We start from the raw sequence: 20,034 nt of genomic DNA on the forward strand, positions 1-20,034 counted from the left end.
CACGTGGTACAAAGTACTAATTGAGTAGAAAAAACGTGCAAAATTTAAACAAAATCGGTCACTCATTGCCAAAGTTATTGCATTTTTTTGTTTTTGGCGATTTTTGAACAATAATTTTTGAAGGGCCGTTTTACCCCACTTCCCCTCAATGAAAAAATCTGAAAATTTGCAAAATGCCTTCTCTTACATATATGAACAAACCCTGAAAATTTCATTCAAATCAAGAACATCGTTGCAACCTCCCTTGGAAAGGGGGTCGCGCTTCTCGCGAACTGGCTCTTAAAAAAACACGTGTTTCAGGAGCTAAACTCCCCCTCCCTCCATGTGGCTTATCGCGTTCATTTAACAAACCAGCCCCACAATCCCCCTATATAACAACGTGGTTTCGGGACGGCCCCATATCGTAAACGCCGATGCCTTCCATTTTACCGAACTCTTATCACTAAGAGAAATGTAATAGATAAATGTACTGTAAGGTAATTAAGAAAGTTAAGTTAAATATCAAAAAGTCGAGTCAAGAACGAAACACTGAAGATGGCCACACAGTTGAGCTCGAAATAAGTACCTGTAAAAAAACGTGGTGGACTTAAATGGAATATGTAGTACTAAACTCGTCTTATGACAGGTAAACTGCCGTTCTACGCATAATTGACCCATGTACTTAGGAAATCCCAGCAAACACGGGACAAATATGCGTAAGACGGCAGTGAAGACATTCCACTAAAAGAGCTTAAATAATTTTCCCTTAAAATTCCTATTTTATTCCAGCAATTTGACTGATTCGATTCGTTATACAAATATAGTCATGAGATTGACGAACCATCGCCTCACTACCATGTGGAAAATTTTCTCATTGGGTCATCCAACGCAATATCAGTTACACATGAGATTCTTTGTCTATTTACCATTTGATTTACAGCTCCTATTATATATACAAATGTAATTAAGTATATTTGAGCGCGACACGACGTCTCGGCGTCATCATTGCACCCCTTCTGCTCGATATCACAAACAACAAGCCCGTGTTGGCTCCTTCTGCTCTCGCGTTTCATACCCATCCAACATTTACGGCATCTTCATTATTAGCCACGGCAACTTCCCATACTTCCGATAGATGTAGTAATCGTATGCTAGCTTGATGACTATTAGTAAAATTAAAGAGGCGAACAGAATACTCAGTATGTCGTAAACGGCCGCCTTGTTGTGAACCGTCAATAGACACACATCGTTGGGGGTCAAAACCATCATGTAGTGATACGACTTGTGCCCATCATCGTCCGTAATGTAGCACGTTATGTTGCGCGAATCCACCACCACCGATTCGTGCTTATGCAGGAACGCTTGCATACGGGTGGCAAAACGGCAGCCACAACGCCACGGATTGTTGCTCAGGTACAGTTGTCCCACGTTGCTGTTGCGCTCGAAGGCATGTTCCACGCTGTAGACTCGTATCTGAAACGATGTTGAAGACATGTTTAACAAAATTTGCAATTTATTAGAATCAGCACCACAAACCCTACTAATCTTATTCCCACGTAAACTCAGAATTCGAAAGTTGTCTAACCATATACTGTCCTCGAGAATATCGATCGATTCGATCTTGTTGTTGTCCAAGTAGATGTGCTGAACCTTTTTGTAGTGGTCTATTGTGGTTAACCTCTCCACCGATGTAATATTGTTATTTGCCACGTGTAACACCGTAGTGTTCGGCGGTAAATAGCTTGGGAGATCGTAGAACCCTTTTCCTGTGCAGTTAACGGTAATCAACGGATGAAAGGTACGACCGCTATCGCTCAGACGTAGATAAGAAATCAGACATGTACAGTTGCGAATTTCTTCATGTCGGCAGTGTTCCCGCAGATTTCGCTTATATTCCATGGCTGTAAGTACGGGTCGCCCGGTGTACTTCCAATCCTTACACACAAGCGTAGATTTATCAGCGTAAAATCCGCTCTGCTCTTCAAGTAACCAAATCATGTCATTTGTGCAGTTCCATGGGTTACCTGCAAAGATCTTCTGAACATTAGTTAAAGAGACTTGGCTCACCTCATTACTTATAAAAAGCCATTTTTAAGTAGGACCTACCATGAAGAAAGACATCGACGTGTTCGCTGCTGAATTCGAGAGGAACGACCCGAACCAGAGCATTACCCCGCATGTTCACCTGCCGCAACGCTGTCAATTCACTGAACGTTGTGTTTCTCGTGAAGTTCAGCTTTGTTCCCGTGATGTTGATTGCCCACAGGTAAGGAAGTGGCGGGAAATCCTCTTTCAACGTCCACAAATGTTCACCCATGATCGAAAACTTCTCGATGTTGGGCGTCAGCTCGGCAAGATCATACGGATCGAAACTTTTCCATGGCCAGTGGCACAGAATCAGCTCAGTGTTGCGGTTGTACCGAGCCCTAAAATGACGAATCCGTCGATTTTCGATCCCGCGAAAACAAACCGTTTTGTTCGGTTCATCGAAATAGCACCGGGGATGAGCTTCGAATAATCTTTGCTGATTGGAGCACTCTTCGATAGCGATGTTCTCAATCGCCAGATTCTTCAGGCTTAACGGAAGCTCTGCTACGAGCAAATGAATGTAGCTGCACGAACGAAAGAGAATAGAATCGATCCATATTGATTGGTTATGAATTGATTTGTGAGACAATTGAAGATGATGGGTTGTAATTGATTTTAAATGTTCGTCTCTTGGACTGTTGATTGAAAACCGGCAGTATGGTTAATGTGAAGATCTAGTCTACATATATCAGTCTCCAGAGGTGGAAAGTTCTCAATTGTTTATGGAAATTTTGCATTATTTGTGGAAATTTTATATATATTTTTTTGCTCACACTTGATTTTCTTATTGGCAATTTCTTAATTCTACATGGAAAATTTATTTTGCTGCCGGGAATCTTATTCCTTTGATTCCTATTGAAAATTGGCTAGAAACAATGGACTCAAATGTTATGATCAAAATAGATTTTTCCAATACAAAAATGCGTGAAAAGTCTAGCTCATTTTTTTAAATCCTATTCCTTCGTTTCATATTGAAAATTGACCAGATTGGACTATGGGCTCAAGAGTTTTGGCCAAAATACTATTTTTCTAATATTATTCGAGAAAGGCATAATTACCGCTAGGTGGATTAATAAGGGTTTTTTTTTCTAAATATTTGTCCTATACCAAAACAGAATGTAATTCCAGGTCGCATTGGCCTCTCGCACATCTTCCTCGATTGTACACAGCCAGCGAGTGCGGGGTCTACCACGAAGCCGAGGTCCAGGTTCTCTGGTAAACAATACTTTTGCTGGTCTCTCTTCCGGCATACGCACTACATGTTTAGCCTACTGTAATCGTGATTCATGCGTCTACGCCATTAACCATTTTCCACCATGCCACGATACGTCTTTTTAATTCGCGGTTAACGTCATTATCACATGTAACCCGCCCTCCACCCGCCAGCCAGGGATCGCACTTATCATCTTATTACCGATTCAGTCAAAGTTATTTGCCTATTTTCCGGGTATTGGACCACCCAACTTGGACATTAAATTACAATGTTCTGAAAACTCAGATGTAAATATGTACATTGTGTGAAAAATTCTGATTTGAAAAATATATTGGAGGTTACCACTTTCCTTCGATGGGACTCAAACCCACGACCCTGAGTACCGTCGTGCGGGGCTTCTTTTGATTCCGGGGGCTACTTTGGATTTTTAATTTTTTGAAAAAACTAAACGGAAAAAATACCAAATTTGTAACAGAAAGTTGTCGTCCAACCATCAACAAGACACCCGATTGGTGATAATGACAATTTTATAGTAATTTTCGTTATAATTCTTGTTTTAAAATATCCAAAGTAGCCCCTGATTTTTCAAAAGAAGCCCCGCACGACGGTACGCTAGACTGGTACTTTCAACCAAAAACCAACCAACAGCCTTCGCAACTTAGCGGATACTGAATGAGCCAGAGATTCCCAAATCAGACGCATAGTCAAAGCACTCACAATCCATGTGTATAGTACACGTTCACATTAGAGTGAGTTCAATACATTTTTTAAATCAAAATCTTCCAATTTACATCAGAGTTTTCAGAACATTGTAAATCTTACATATATCAGTTTTTCAGATTATGGAAATTTAGTATTCAGCCAATACAGTGTTGACCCGATTTTGTCACTCCCCGATTTTGTCTACCCCCGATTTTATCACGTTTTCGACCCGATTTTATCACGTTTTCGACCCGATTTTGTCACCCCAAAAAATTTTGTCATTCTTTTTATTTTCGTAAATAATACCACAAACAATATTGATTTTCTATTTTTTATTACGAACGACTTCTGAGTACCTGGGAAATATTCTGTAAGCAATTTTGACAAGAAATAACGGGTACAGTTCACGCATTTGGCCTTTCCAAGGCATAAAATGATTCATATTTGTGGAATGAATTAAAAAATTGGAAAAAGAAAATTACAATTTTGTCACATACCCTGTTTTATCACCCCAAAATTCACCAGGGGGGTGATAAAATCGGGATATTACTGTAACTCATTTCATAGGCGGATTTTCGAAATATTTTGTATGTTAGACTATGCTTCCTCTACGATTTTGTCTATCAGTACATTGGTCTATGTCTAATATTTTCAGCAAAATGGAAAACCAATTCAATTCTTCAATTAGTGGTTGCGTGTAGACGACAACCCTTTCGCAAGAGGTGGGTTGTTCAGGTCTCCGCCTAGGAGGTCAGTGGCAATAGTCGGCAGCTCGGTGCGCAGCGCCAGCGTGGGTCACTTAACCTTCTCCCCGGCTATGCCGGTAGTGGTTATGGACGGCCCAAGGCTTGAAGGGCGATGAACCGCAAACGAAATGGGCTTTCGGCCTTCGAGGTGGCGACGGAACAGCTGGACGCCATCATCGACTTTGTGTCATTGAAACATAATATCAGTAAGGACCTCAAGGAGAGCTTGTTGAAACTTCGAAAGTCGATGTTGGACGCCAAGCTGGAGAGGGCAGTCGCCTCCTGGACCTTGGTCAAGAACAAGAGGAAACCGAAGACGTCAAGGGCCGAAAAAAAGGCCCAGGCGAATGAGGGTAGCAAGAAGTCTAGAGTAGGCGCCAATCGCTCCAGGGGCGATGCCCTAGTCATCAAGACGAACGAGGCTGAGTACTCGGACGTGTTGAAGGCGATGACGAGTGACGTCAAGCTCGGTGAACTCGGCGCCGACGTACCCGGACGGGCGAGATGATCCTCGAGCTGAAGCAGGGCGTCTCGCAAAAGGGCGCCGTCTACAATAAGTTGGCGGAGGAAGTCCAAGGCGAGACGATCAAGGTGAAGGCACTCACGACGAAGGTGAATCTAAGGGTTAAATACCTGGACGAGATCACCGAAGTCGAAGAGCTCGTCACGGCACTGCGGCGACAGTGCAGTGCAGAGGGAAGCAGGCGCGAAGTCGACCCTTCCCACCTTCCGAGGACATAGGGCGTTGTAAGGCCACCTGGAAAGCCGGCAATGCGTTGGCACGATACCATGGTGTTCTTCTAAAAAAGCGGGTCACGATGTTCGATGCTGCAAGGACACGCACCGAAGCAATACTTTCTGGTTGTACCGAAGGGACGATGGGCTTGGCGGCAATGGAAACGGTTTAGCGGGTCGGGGATGTAGTCCTCCTTCCCTCGTTTGCTGTTTGAGGTGGCCCCTAACCCCGCACTTCCTGGACAACCCAGGATGTCTGTTGAGCAGATTCCCCCTTCCATTGCTTAGGAAGAAAAAAAAAATTTTTCAGCATGAAACGCTAGTATATTTAAATATACTAAATGATAATAACACTTATTATTTTTTTAGTATATTAAATATATTATCTTACAAATCTTACAATTAAAAATACACCCGATTGTTTTTTACACGATTGGTTTTTAGACGATTATGACCTTTAGCGACAATGAAACTATGAGTTCACCCCACGAAAAAAAATAACAAAAAATCAAAGAAAATTCAGGTGGTATTCCAAAAGCTGTAAAAGTTTAGGCTAACCGAGAAACTAATAAATAAGACCCGTGTTAAAAAAAATTGGCGAACGGTCTGTGCTACCGTAGTTTGATCTCGTCGCTGACTACCCAGATCCGATCAGTTTTATTTTTGAAACTCATTGTTTCCGCCAACTTCTCGCGTTCGATCATAGATTCGGGGATGGACACAGTTTCCGTTTGTTTGTTTTCCGTTTTGCCGTCGACTCAGTGTCTAACACTACTGCATCCTCTTCGATTACCTCATTTTCTATTATTTCCACTGACGATTGCTCAGGTGCTGTAGGTTGAAATCCGATCACTACTCCGGAATATGTTCTGTTTTGTCCCTCTCTGCCCTTTCCTACTTGCTTGCCATGATCCTGGTCTGCCCGGCTTCTATTTTTCCATTGAGGGCACAAGTCCTTCCGATGGCCTTCTTCTCGACACACGAAACATTTATTCCGAAGTTCCTGATAATAGATTCTGCCGGTCCAATTAAGTATTTTCAGCGACGATGGAACTTCCTTCTGAACATCCAGATATACCCCTCGCACACCAGTAAACATGTGGTCCAATCCTAAATTGGGCGGAAATCTTTCGCGGATCACACGCTCTGCTTTTCCGTATTCCACAAGACGTGACAATAATTCACTATCCGGTAATTCCTGGGGTAAGTCGAATACACGGATGTAGTGAACATTACTGCCTGCTATCATCATATTCACTTCAACTGTCTTTCCACTAGAATAACAAAATTTTCTTGGTTCCACATTTTTCTCCTGCATTGCATCCAGTGTGACAAACTTTACAAACAGTGATCTGTCCATTGCTGTTTTGTAAACTGTTTCCATAGACGATACATCCACATCTAATTGCCGCACAAACCCGGCGATCTCAACCCAGTTTGGCCGAGGAGCAGAAACAGGGAAACGAAATTGAACCGTATTCTCTATCATTTCGCACTCTACCGCAACAAAGAAAAGCGAAGCAACAAGCAGACAAAATGAAATAATCTAAAGTGATTGGTACCTATAACGGTTACCGCAGTCCGAAACCAGTCTGCTGCTAGAAGTCCACGATCGACGGAAGCAGAATAACAACTGAAAAGGCACTCTTAGAAACCCAAAGAACAAAGTAGATGCTTCGTATATATTTATCATTTACCTTCAACAATTGTTCTATTCCAGGGCATCCAAGAATTTCCTGGAGTCTACATGCGTAACCAGGGACCTAAGGTCTACAAGCGTAATTAAATAGCTGTTATCTCTCTTTTTTTAAATGGTGCATGCTCTATATCATCTATTAAACCAAACTTAATATGCCTTAAGCCGCGGTATCGACCCAATTATGTCCTCCGAGTATTTTTCTTTCACTTGCGTCTCAAATCCAGATATATGAGATGTTGTAAGATTCCCAAATTGTCCTGGAGTTTGAATCAAATGGTCTACCGAGTCAATGAAATCAATTTGAGACGCAAGTGAAAGACTGATACTCAGAAGACAAAATTGGGTTGACACCAAAGCTGGAGACATCATGGAAGACTTGGTTGATTCGGTAGGCTATTTGATTCAAACTCCAGGACAATTTGGAGTTCTCATATGCCTGAATTTGAGACTTAAATGAAAGACAAATAATCGGAGGACATAATTGGGTTGATACCGCGGTTGGTGACATCGCGGAAGCCTTGGTTGATTCGGTAGACCATTTGATTCAAACTCCAGGACAATTTGGAGATCTTATAACATCTCATATGTCTTGTGTTGAGACGCAAGTGAAACACAAATACTCGAAGGGCATAATTGGGATGATACCGCGGCTTAGGACATCATGCAAGCCTCAGTAGATTCGGTAGACCATTTGATTCAAATTCCAGGACAATTTGGAGATCTTACAACATCTTATATGCCTGTATTTGAGACGTTAGGGTTGACACCGCTGCTGAGGACATCGTGGAAGCCTTGGTTGATAAGGTAGACCATTTGATTCAAATTCCAGGACAATTTGGAGATCTTAGAACACCTCATATGTCTTGTTTTGAGACGCAAGTGAAAGACAAATCCACGGAGGACATAATTGAATTGATACCACGGCTTGGGACATCATGAAGGCTTTGGTTGATTCGGTAGACCATTTGATTCAAACTCCAGGACAATATGGAGATCCTATAACATCTCATATGCCTGGAATGGGAGAGATCTTACAATACCTCATGTAAGACGCAAGTGAATTTATTTAAAAGTATCCAACGATCAATAAATGAAGTGAAATAATAGAAATTTTAGCAAATAGTAGTTTGTGCAACAAGTTGCAAAAAGATGATTTTTTCAGCACGAGTTGTACGTTTATCCAACGAGGCTTGCCGAGTTGGATAAATACTACGAGTGCTGAAAAAATCGAGTTTTGCAATGACGAAAAATGGGCTTTAATATGATAAATCTATACCAAAATTGTACAATCGAATTTACTCCACATGATCATTCATGCCAATAAATTATGTTGCGGCAGAGAACAATAAGATTCCATCTTATCGTGCCAAATTGCATAGCTTGAAAAGCTATGAAGCGATGGATGCAATTGCCTTTGAAAAATTGTGATGTTATGTCTAACAAACCATTTCATTTATTACGAGACGCTTAGAGTACACTATTAAAACACTCACCCAAACTAATTCAGCTAAATGTAGTCATGTAACTACTGTCCCAATGTAGGTTTTTCATTATAGCACCCAAATGAGTGCTATAATGAATATTATGCAACCCATTTGAGTTGCATAATGGTCATTAAAGCATCCATTCTGTTGGTATGAAAAAGTAGGCCGTTTTATCACTCAAATGACAACTGTAAACCAATTATTATGATCAGTCACATTCGGTTTTCGTGACGTAAAAAGAGGGTTGAGTGTATATAATTCTGCAAGGTATTCATACAAAAAATCTAAGCTTTTCATACAAATATTGTATTAAAGCTATGTCCATTTAGAATCCGGAATAATAAAATCATCTGTATCTCGGTAACGGATTGACGTACAAAGAAGGTTAATACATCAAAACAAGGGTAATTCACTGTACTTTAAGGAAAAATTATTGATACAAATAATTTCTTCTTGTTTCTAGTGAAAATTCGCACCTTCTTCTTTATTCCTCTCATCAAAAGTTGCACACCTCTGCAGTCAACTTCCTTGGCACATTTGTTCCACATTTTGGTCATCTAAGTCGCGACCCGAGCTGTTTTCCACTTTTTCCACTTTTCTTAAGCTTCCGCTGCATTACTGCCCAAAATATCTCGATGGGCCGGAGCTGTGGGCAGTTACGTGGATTTATGTTTTTATCGATGAAATCTTCGTTATTATCGCGGTACCACTGGATGACTACCCGGCTGTAGTGGCAACTCGCCAAATCTGGCCAAAACTTCACGGGACCTTTATGAACCTTATGGAAGGTAGACCGCGGTTTTTGAGACATTCCTCCTTGTACAACTTCGAGTCCATCGACCTATTCGCCACAAACACTTAGGTCTTTGTCCCACAGTTGCATATCCCTTGCCAAAATAATCCGTTTTTTTTGCAAGTTTGTCCAAAAATCCAACTTAAACCTCGCAGGAACTACTCCTCGTGCCGTCACCGTGTAGAATTTTTGGCTAGGAAATCCATTTTGATGTAGGTTCCATCGACAATGAGCAGGATTATCAACGTGGGTGTGCAGACTTTTTTCTTTCCTTTCGGCTTCCATCTGGAATAGTTTTTGACACGCTGTCCGAAACTTCGTGAAATTTATACCACAGCAAGTGGGCGCCTAGGTAGACAAGCCGCTGTAAAAGAATTCTTGCAGCAGTCACTTTCCGTGCCGCTGCAATACAATAAATTATTCCGGATTCTAAATGGACATGGCTTTAAAATAAAAAAAAATTGTAAGAGTTCAATAAAATGGTTGTATCAAAATCTTCTGATATTGTATATGCCAAATTATTATACAGTTTCTGTAATGTTCTTATGCACAACTGTATCAAAATCAGCCATCCGTTGGGTGCCATCCGTTGGGTGTAGCGATAGTTTTAATTCTTATCCTTGCTGCTCGTAAATGCTCTTTGAAACTAACCAACATAAAATCTGATAGGGGAACGGTTCGCCACTTCATCTCATAGCTCCTATTTCCATCCCATCAAAAACAAAGCAATGGAAAGGAATTTGGTTTGTTTATCATTTTTGTGATTTTTTTCAGCAGTGATACACATACACATGTGGAAGTGATGACTTGAGAAATGGATTGCGAGTGATTTGACTATGCGTCCAAATTAGGAATCTCAAGCCCGTTCAATAGCCGCTAGGTTGCGAAGGCCGACGGAGGTCCTCCGTAGCTTAGTTGGTTAAAGCACCAGTCTAGCGTACTGTAGGGTCATGGGTTCGAGTCCTATCGAAGGGAAAGTGGTTACCTCCAATACATTTTCCAAATCAATATCTTCCACATATCGTACATATCCACATATGAGTTTTCATAACATTGTAAATTAACGTCCAAGTCGGGTGGTTTAATCCCCGAAAATAGGCAATTAACTTTGATTGAACGTATTTATTTGTTTAGCGATGAGATGGAGATCGGAACAGTTCCCCTATATAGAAATAATCACTAATTGAAATTTGCGAAGCATGCTTCCGTGGACTGAGAACCAAGAGGAATTATCTAAATTTGTTGTGGTGGTTGGTGTTGTCAAAATAAACATTTTGTTCACCCGTTTTTCCCACAATTTACTCCAAATGAATTCAATCTTCTCAATTTATCACGTGCCACTCATCAGTTTTCAATAGCTTACAAATTGCTGTTCGTATTCTATAGTGGTATCAAATTGTTTGATTCCGGTATCCATTGATTGACTTGTGGTTTCTCCTCAACCGATCCACACACTATGTGAGATCTGACACCTGTACCATATCACTTGTGATTTATGGCTGAATAGGACAGATAATCAATTATAAGTAGGTAAACTACGTTGACGAGCTATATGAACACCGCAATTCAGAGTATGTCTGTTTTTTTTTAAGTAGAGCTATAAATGATTGGCTCGGTTTATCAATGTTTAGCACTAAGGTGATGATGCTACTGACCGTCGACATTTGTCAGTTGAGTGTTTATCGCTCTGTCCGGAAGATTTATTGCTATGGTTTTAATGGTATGTATACTTGCCACTGGGGGGTATCCAGTAGCCTTGCGAGCAAAGGCGTAGCATTGCCAATCCGGAGATGGCGAGTTCGATTCTCCGTCCGGTTTAGGATGTTTTCGGGTTGGAATCTTTCCCTACTCTCTGGGCATAATTAGTGTACATAATAACATAATTAGTGTACCATTGTACTTGCCACACAAGATATATACTCATGGTATGGCGGGCATAGAAAGCAAACAATAACTTAGGAAATGCTAATAGAATACTAAGTTGTAAAGCAGGCCAAGGATCCCCTTCCATGCCTCCAGTTGCAGTTCTGTTTCGTCGATTCTGACTATCAATCTGTACAGACCGTACAGACAATTGGTAAGCTTTTCCAAACCCATCCTGATGTTCTTGAGCTGTTGGATGGCTTCCCAGGGTTTCCCTTAAATGTGAGGGCTGGTTGGTTCACATCGTCCGCTGAACTGATGTAGTCGTCTCTTCTGCTGTCTCAGCGCCACTCAAGTGATAAAACTTGCGTGTTTCTTGAGAACGACATCTCCTCGCACTCCCCTTCTCCCAGGTGGCGTTTCTTCTCCCAGAAGAGGCGGGTCTGCTACCTCCGTTGCTGTCTATAGCATTCCACATTCTACCGGATTTCCGCGCTGCATTCTTCTGCTTCAGAATCTGTCCGAACTCCTCATCGAATCAATCTATACGACACCTCCGTTCCACATACCCGGCGTTGCTCTCAACTGCGTTGTTCATGGCTACTTTGACTGTACTCCAGCAGTTCGCAAGAGGGACTTCATTGAACTCATCCTCTTCCGGCAACGGTGCCCAAACGCAGTTTCCACGAAATCGAAATCGAGTTTCCATTACCCCTGAACATAGGCAATCAAATGGACATAATATACAGATGTTTGGTCTAGTTAATGTTAACAAAAAGTTAGTTCATATCTGGGTGGTGCAAATAGAAACGATTTGGTTAAGAAAATTATTTTGAGCTTTTTAGCATAGATATAATAATCAAGATGTTGTGGTCAGAGCAAATTAGTACTTATTTTATGGTTCCATGTACTAATATTTCGGTACCCAGTAAAATAAAGCAACGCTTCAACAAAAATTTGAATTGTTCTAATTCTCTACTGTTGTCAAGGTTATCATCCTGACTGTTTATTTATTATTTTCCTATGGTTTGCGGCTGTTCTACGATAATTTTAATATCCTTCAACATTATTATTTTTATTTTTTTTCAGATCAACTCTTAAAACTGAGGAATTTATTCCAATGTCTAAAAGGTTGAGGAATTGAATCGATAGGTAATTGGCCAAGCCTTCGGGGATTTTCTTCCGGGCGGAAATCGAGAAAAGCGTTCTCCAACATTTGTAAGGGGCAGTTTGGTTTCAGCGGTGGAATTCACGTTCGTGTGGATCGGACGATGGCAATTCTCCTGATTCTCGCACTATCGAAAGATGGGAGGCAGTCACTGGCTCGTCGCCGGAGCGGTACACTCTTCGAGTCGGTTCCGGGGGTGGTTTCGTAAGGCGAGAACAACGCAACGGATTTTCCCACCCGTGCTCCTAAAAGATGGTTTACCATAGGTGACGGTATTTTCAAGAATAATATCCACGGCAACGCGGGTTTGTTACCTGCTTTACGTGAACAATTAGCCATCAGGTTAACTTGTTACCAAAGACATGATGTTATCTGGTTTATCCTTGATCGAGATTTGGTTTAATCGGAAGGATTTGGAATTCACCGACACAGGGCGATCTAGTAGCATAACGATCAAGATCAACTTGTAACAATAGTGGCCTATTGTTTAAAATCACGTGGCAGTTATCTTCGAGGTTAGACAATAAATCACAGATTCGACCTGGAAATCCCACAGAGCCACGCATTTGCACGCTTAAACCACCTTAAAATCTACTCGAGTATTTAGCAGCTCTTAAGCTAGGCCTAATCCTCATTCTACTTGGAAAATAGTTAACCCTCTCCCGCACATGTTGTATGAATGAATGAATGCAACTGTGAATCTGAAATTGTAATCTGAAAGGTAGTGAATTATTAGCTAAGCGAGGTGTAATTCTTCAGACGTAGAATCAATTATTACATTTATGTCACGTCCACAGTTCCTTACTAAGCATATTCAAAGTTGATTCTGGAACCATAGAACTATGTATAAAGGTCACTGAAATGTAAGTTCAACCGATATAATCTAGGTACACTGTCTCATACCCTTTGTATCATTTTAGTTTTGAAGCGTTTAATAAACTGCTGTCAGATTTCAGAAACTTTTTCTTGTGCGGAATCTACAGCTGGTAAAGACGCTTTATCCCGCAAAAAAGGTTGGCACATTTTGAGCGGACTTTGTTGGTTGTCTAGGGTTTTGCAGCTTGGAAAAACTCGTGTGTCATTCTCGATTCCAACTACACCAGATTCTCCCTGGAATGAGACTAGTTTAATGCTAATATAATGTTAATCGTTAGGCAAACCCGTATCGCCGGCGATTCGTGCAAAAACGTTGTACTCTGATTATCCATGCTGATGTAAGTAGCTCAACAATCGCATTCCATGATCGGTCAAAACCTCCAGTTGGCGTCTTTTCAAAGATCTATGAATTCCGGTGTGTGAATCGGATCTTCGGAATTGTCAACCGTAATCGTTTATACGACGGGAAATTTCTCAGAGAGCCCGGGAAACTGCCCACTACACACCGCTTCTGCATCGGTATATGCCTCCACCGGCTATTAATTTTGTAGTTTGTTTTAGTTTGGAAAGATAATCAACGAAAATGTTGCTATGACAGCAGTACTAAAAAAAATCTGAAGGGGGCATTAATAGATTACGTACTGAAGCGACGCTTCCATGTCTGGGTACCGAAGACCGTTCAGAGCATGCGAAACTGGAACCACGAAAAAATCACCAGTTTCATATTGATTGTTGTTTTTAGTGGAATGTCTTCGTTTGTCATAAGACGAGTTTGTACAATCCCATTTAATTCCACCACTTAATATGTACCTTGACAGATACGTATTTCGACCTTACCTACGCATAGTATAAATAGTGTAAACTGCGATAATTTTCTTCAAGTCGAGTCAAGTACGAGACACTGAAGACGATCTTAAAGCCTGTCCACGTTAAATTTCGAACACCCGTCTTCCAACGCGATTTTTTTCAATTTCCACAAAACACTGAGAAGATCAATTTACACACAGCTGAATCTCTCCGCTGTATGTAATACATTTAGCGTATTTTCATTCTCGTCCAAATTGATAAAGTGGCTAATAATCATTTGGACATTATCGCATTGTCCGAAATTTAACGTGGACAGGCTTTACTGTTGAGGTCGAAATACGTATCTGTCAAGGTACGAATTAAGTGGTGGAATTAAATGGGATTGTACAAACTCGTCTTATGACGATTTGGTTGTCAAACTGAAGCCAAAATTTTCTATTGAGGTTATGTTCGTTTTAGATCTTATATTGAGAAGTATTTTTCTTATTTGGGTATAAAAATAAAAATAAACTGAGATCGAGTTTTCTATTCTTTGTAACAAATAGTTTCCAATTATATATTGAGTGGAAAATTAGTATGAATGCAACTAAAATGCACTCGTTACGAAATTTCACGAGATTCAGCAGCTGATTGGAGCAAGAATGTTTGTAAACCATCGTAAAGTCATGTAGAGTCTCGCGAATTTGTGCACCCTCATGCAGCATGGAAACAGAAATTTGAAAAGCAGGAAATGTTTGACAGCCAAGTAACTGCAAAATAATTTTGCTTATAGGAGTGATTTCAAAATATCCCTCTACTCGCTTGAGAGCAGAAAAGCAGCTTTATCCGCAGCACCCAGGTTCAGTGGCGTAGCCACGGGGGTGGCTTTGGACATAAACCACCCCCCCAGAGACAAATTTTTTAGAAGAAATTTTGTTTTGACAAAATAGGTATTATTGAAAAAAAATATTATTGAAAAAAAGCATGCCTTGGTTGAAAGTAAAATATCAATCAAAAACTGTAAAAGTGCTTTTCGAACAGAGCTGTACTACTAAGTATATTAACGTAAGCGATAACACACTCCTAGGATGACATAATGATTCCAAAAAATATGGACACTACCGTTCTTCTTCTTCTTCTTCATTGGCATTACATCCCCCACTGGGACATTGCCGCCTCGCAGCTTAGTGTTCATTAAGCACTTCCACAGTTATTAACTGCGAGGTTTCTAAGCCAAGTTACCATTTCTGCATTCGTATATCATGAGGCTAACACGATGATACTTTTATGCCCAGGGAAGTCGAGACAATTTCCAATCCGAAAATTGTCTAGACCGGCACCAGGAATCGAACCCAGCCACCCTCAGCATGGTCTTGCTTTGTAGTCGTGCATCTTACCGCACGGCTAAGGAGGGCCCCTACCGTGATGTACCCTAATTTCGCGCGCGCCTTAACTTTGCGCATTACAAAATCATATATATTTTTCTATTTTTAGGTATCAGTCAAAATTGAAAAATCTGGAGGATTACAAAATATCATTGTTGTTAAATGTTTTTCACGAAAGAATTTGGAAAACAAACTTGGTTTAGTACACCAAATAAAATTATTTCAATTTGGTCCTCCTATCGACCGCCATATTTGCTTGTGCTTAGCACAAAGAGGAAGAACATGATCCAAGTAGGGGAAGTGCACCGGTTTTGGCCAACTTAGTGCCTAATTTGGCCAACTCTGAAAAATACATATTTTTCCAAAATAATCAATCAGTTGAAAGCAGCGTTGAAGCCCGAGGAATATATCTCTTGTTGGAACTAATAAAACCCTTGCGAATTGCTTTATTTTTGGAGTTATTCGCAAAATTGGCCAAATTAGGAACATGGCCAAAACCGGTACAGTTCCCCTAAACAAATGATTTTACTGCACAAAAGTGGCTACTTTTTGGAAAAATTTGTATCCATTATGCTCTGTTGGATATGTTTTTTTTTATTCCTTTATTTATTTGTTAGGCACTCTGTGTTACTTGACCGCTACTGTGCCGAGATCTACTGTGGTATTCTGCTCTACAGAATCCACACAGAATCTATTTTTAGATTTCCATTACCATGTTAGCCTTATGATAAACGGATAAATAAATGGTAACTTGGCTTAGAAATCTCGAAGTTAATAACTGTGGAAGTGCAGAATGAACTCTAAGCTGGCGATGTCCTAGTGGGGGATGTGATGCCAATAAAAAGAAGAAGGAGAAAAATAGATTATGAGCTCACTGAGATTTCTTGCATCAAATCATGAGCAGTGCAATCTAATTGATTATGAACTTTTTTGAATAATATTGCTCATTGACCTCCAAAAATGTTATTCCCACTCATCTGCAAGTAAGCATTAACCGAGTACCGACGTGATAATTTAATCTCGTCTTAATTAACACCATTGCTGTTAGATGGGACAGTACAAGCATCTACTATAGGGACCTTCCACTCCTTCAGCGATAAGATGTGCGATTACAAAGAAGACGATACTTAAGGTAGCTGGCATTTTCGAGAATACAATCTACTCGATTTTTCAAGGCGTTGTTGTAGGCATAGAAACAAAGCAGTTGCGGTACTTATTAAACTTCAAACGACGGCAATGTTTCAGTTGGGGGATGTAATCCAAGTAAAGCGTAAGAGATAGAGAATGAGTATATTAACGCATGTCTTATGTTTACCGAAGCTACAAACACTCGTTTACATTATTTGGCGACGTTCAAACAAAATTTGCCTAAGCTTAAATAGCTTCAATTTCATCAGTATCACAAGAACGTAACAGTCAGTATTTCCAGAATTCGAAATAGAGCAAACATTTAGACGCTAAAATCACATGTTATTTACTTTGCACTGAGGTGGAAAGCGCGCATCATCAGTTAGCACCGGTAGTGTTCTATTTATATGGATGCTTAAAAAATAGTCAGAACCTAGACACAGCGATGACACTTACAAAGTTAAACTGATCCAGCACCAAAGCCACGTCCGGAACGCTTCTTTATGGATGAGCCTAATAGTCATGATCCACCTGAGCCCTTTTACCAACGGTCTCGAATTTAAGAGGACGACTTTATTTGAACGACGTTAAACACTGTGTTGTAAATTGAACTGCACTAAAGCTTTGAGGAATTATCGTAGCCTCCATCTACTTTGCATAAAATAGTTGTACCTTCATAACGTGTATGACCCATGAAAAAAAAAAACGAAATCAAAAACCCGAAAATAACGCGACGTAGGACCTTGGAATTCTCCTCCAAAAGTACAAAAACCGGCGCTCGCAGACGCGGGTAGTCCGCAACTGATAGCGCGATCTGGAAAAGTTTACCGCCACACCGCGTGCCATGTTCATCATCTGCATCAGTGGTTCCCAAAATGGGAACTGTCGTAAATAAAGCAATAATTTAGCGAGTTCTATCAGTGTCAAATTTCTGGGGCTTACTGTTCGGTTCTTCATTTTATTGCGCCCAAATTCAATCTATTGAAAATAAAACAATTGGATTTGATTCTTATTCTTTTTTTTCATGTTTAACTCTTGCAAATGCATTATAACTAAGCCAACTGAACGACGCGCAGTTGCAGTCACTCAGCGCAACGATTTTAAACCATCTCAGTGTCATCGATTATGGTATTAAAATTAATAATTAAAGAGAAAATTTCTCCATATGCCGTAATACATGTTGTTATTTATTCAGATCTAATTCTAGATTATTTGATATCAAGGTCTTAAAGGTCACTCTCCATACAGTGTCGAGCACGCTGTTCTAGTGTACGCGCCATAGGTATCGATATTCTGCTTATTGGTAATAGGTTTTCAGCATTCAGCAATCTCGACGTGCCATCAAACATGAATTTGTTTTGTTAATAATGATTTTGGCATGATTTCATTTCATTCATTTATTTAGTTAACATCTTAACAGATAACACTGAATCAACAATTTGACGCCACAATGCACGGTTCGAGGCCGCATCTCTCCATCCTCGGATACGCCCCACGCTCGCCAAGTCGTTTTGCACCTGGTCTGCCCATCTCGCTCGCTGCGCTCCACGCCGTCTCGTACCTGCCGGATCGGAAGCGAACACCATCTTTGCAGGGTTGCTTTCCGGCATTCTTGCAACATGTCCTGCCCATCGTATCCTTCCGGCTTTAGCTACCTTCTGGATACTGGGTTCGCCGTAGAGTTGGGCGAGCTCATGGTTCATTCTTCGCCGCCACACACCGTCTTCTTGCACACCGCCAAAGATGGTCCTAAGCACCCGTCTCTCGAATACTCCGAGTGCTTGCAAGTCCTCCTCGAGCATTGTCCATGTTTCATGTCCGTAGAGGACTACCGGTCTTATTAGCGTCTTGTACATGACACATTTGGTGCGGTGGCGAATCTTTTTCGACCGCAGTTTCTTCTGGAGCCCGTAGTAGGCCCGACTTCCACAGATGATGCGCCTTCGTATTTCACGACTAACGTTGTTGTCAGCCGTTAGCAAGGATCCGAGGTAGACGAATTCCTCGACCACCTCGAAGGTATCCCCGTCTATCGGAACACTGCTTCCCAGGCGGGCCCTGTCGCGCTCGGTTCCGCCCACAAGCATGTACTTTGTCTTTGACGCATTCACCACCAGTCCAACTTTTGTTGCTTCACGTTTCAGGCGGGTGTACAGTTCTGCCACCTTTGCAAATGTTCGGCCGACAATGTCCATGTCATCCGCGAAGCAAATAAATTGACTGGATCTGTTGAAAATCGTACCCCGGCTGTTACACCCGGCTCTCCGCATGACACCTTCTAGCGCAATGTTGAACAACAGGCACGAAAGTCCATCACCTTGTCTTAGTCCCCGGCGCGATTCGAACGAACTGGAGTGTTCGCCCGAAATCTTCACACAGTTTTGCACACCATCCACCGTTGCTTTGATCAGTCTGGTAAGCTTCCCAGGGAAGCTGTTCTCGTCCATAATTTTCCATAGCTCTACGCGGTCTATACTGTCGTATGCCGCCTTGAAATCAACGAACAGATGGTGCGTTGGGACCTGGTATTCACGGCATTTTTTAAGGATTTGCCGTACAGTAAAGATCTGGTCCGTTGTCGAGCGGCCGTCAACGAAGCCGGCTTGATAACTTCCCACGAACTCATTCACTGATGGTGACAGATGACGGAAGATGATCTGGGATATCACTTTGTAGGCGGCATTAAGAATGGTGATCGCTCGAAAGTTCTCACACTCCAGTTTGTCGCCTTTCTTGTAGATGGGGCATGATATGATTAGCATATATTACAACGTTTGTAAGAAAAAATGAATCGATAAATGAAAAAAAATGTGGTTCCAGTTACTTCGGATTGCTAACGAAATTGCGTAGAGCTGTTTTTTATTTGTTCGGAAGCTTCTCTCAAAAGTCTGCTGTGTTTAGTAGCATGTCCTGGAAATCTTTTTTTGTTTTTGCTGACTATTATTTATTATTTATTTATTCAGACTAAGGCCGAAGTGGCCTGTGCCGCATATAAGAGTCTTCTCCATTCGGCTCGGTCCATGGCTACACGTTTCCAACCACGCAGTCTACGGAGGGTCCGCAAGTCATCTTCCACCTGATCGATCCACCTTGCCCGCTGCGCACCTCGCCTGCTTGTGCCCGTAGGATCGTTGTCGAGAACCATTTTCACCGGGTTACTGTCCGACATTCTGGCTACGTGCCCGGCCCACCGCAGTCGTCCGATTTTCGCGATGTGAACGATGGATTGTTCTCCCAGAAGCTCATGCAACTCGTGGTTCATTCGCCTCTTCCACGTACCGTCCGCCATCTGCACCCCACCATAGATGGTACGCAGCACTTTCCTTTCGAAAACTCCCAGTGCGCGTTGGTCCTCCACGAGCATCGTCCAGGTCTCGTGTCCGAAGAGA

The 20,034-nt window shown here is 41.5% G+C and overlaps 2 protein-coding genes across 2 annotated transcripts in view; one reads left to right on the plus strand and one right to left on the minus strand.

Moving 5' to 3' along the window:
• LOC134214641 (uncharacterized) overlaps window positions 1–18,289 on the plus strand; it is a 205,824-nt gene extending 187,535 nt beyond the window's left edge. Inside the window, exon 2 of the mRNA XM_062693963.1 lies at window positions 18,066–18,289. Within this exon, the coding sequence (XP_062549947.1) occupies window positions 18,066–18,088 (23 nt within the window). The 3' untranslated portion in view covers window positions 18,089–18,289. The remainder of the gene's footprint in view (window positions 1–18,065) is intronic.
• On the minus strand, window positions 841–17,436 carry LOC134214640 (protein singed wings 2-like). The gene is made up of 5 exons (XM_062693962.1): window positions 17,318–17,436; window positions 17,102–17,239; window positions 2,086–2,591; window positions 1,516–2,003; window positions 841–1,452 (listed from the first exon to the last, which is right to left on the minus strand). Exons 2-5 carry the CDS (start codon window positions 17,167–17,169, stop codon window positions 1,066–1,068), a joined length of 1,449 nt encoding a protein of 482 aa, XP_062549946.1. The 5' UTR covers window positions 17,170–17,239; window positions 17,318–17,436; the 3' UTR covers window positions 841–1,065.
• Window positions 18,290–20,034: the final 1,745 nt, after the last annotated feature.

This window comes from Armigeres subalbatus, chromosome 2 (genome assembly GCF_024139115.2).
Source record: "Armigeres subalbatus isolate Guangzhou_Male chromosome 2, GZ_Asu_2, whole genome shotgun sequence".
Classification (NCBI taxonomy): Eukaryota; Metazoa; Arthropoda; class Insecta; order Diptera; family Culicidae; genus Armigeres; species Armigeres subalbatus.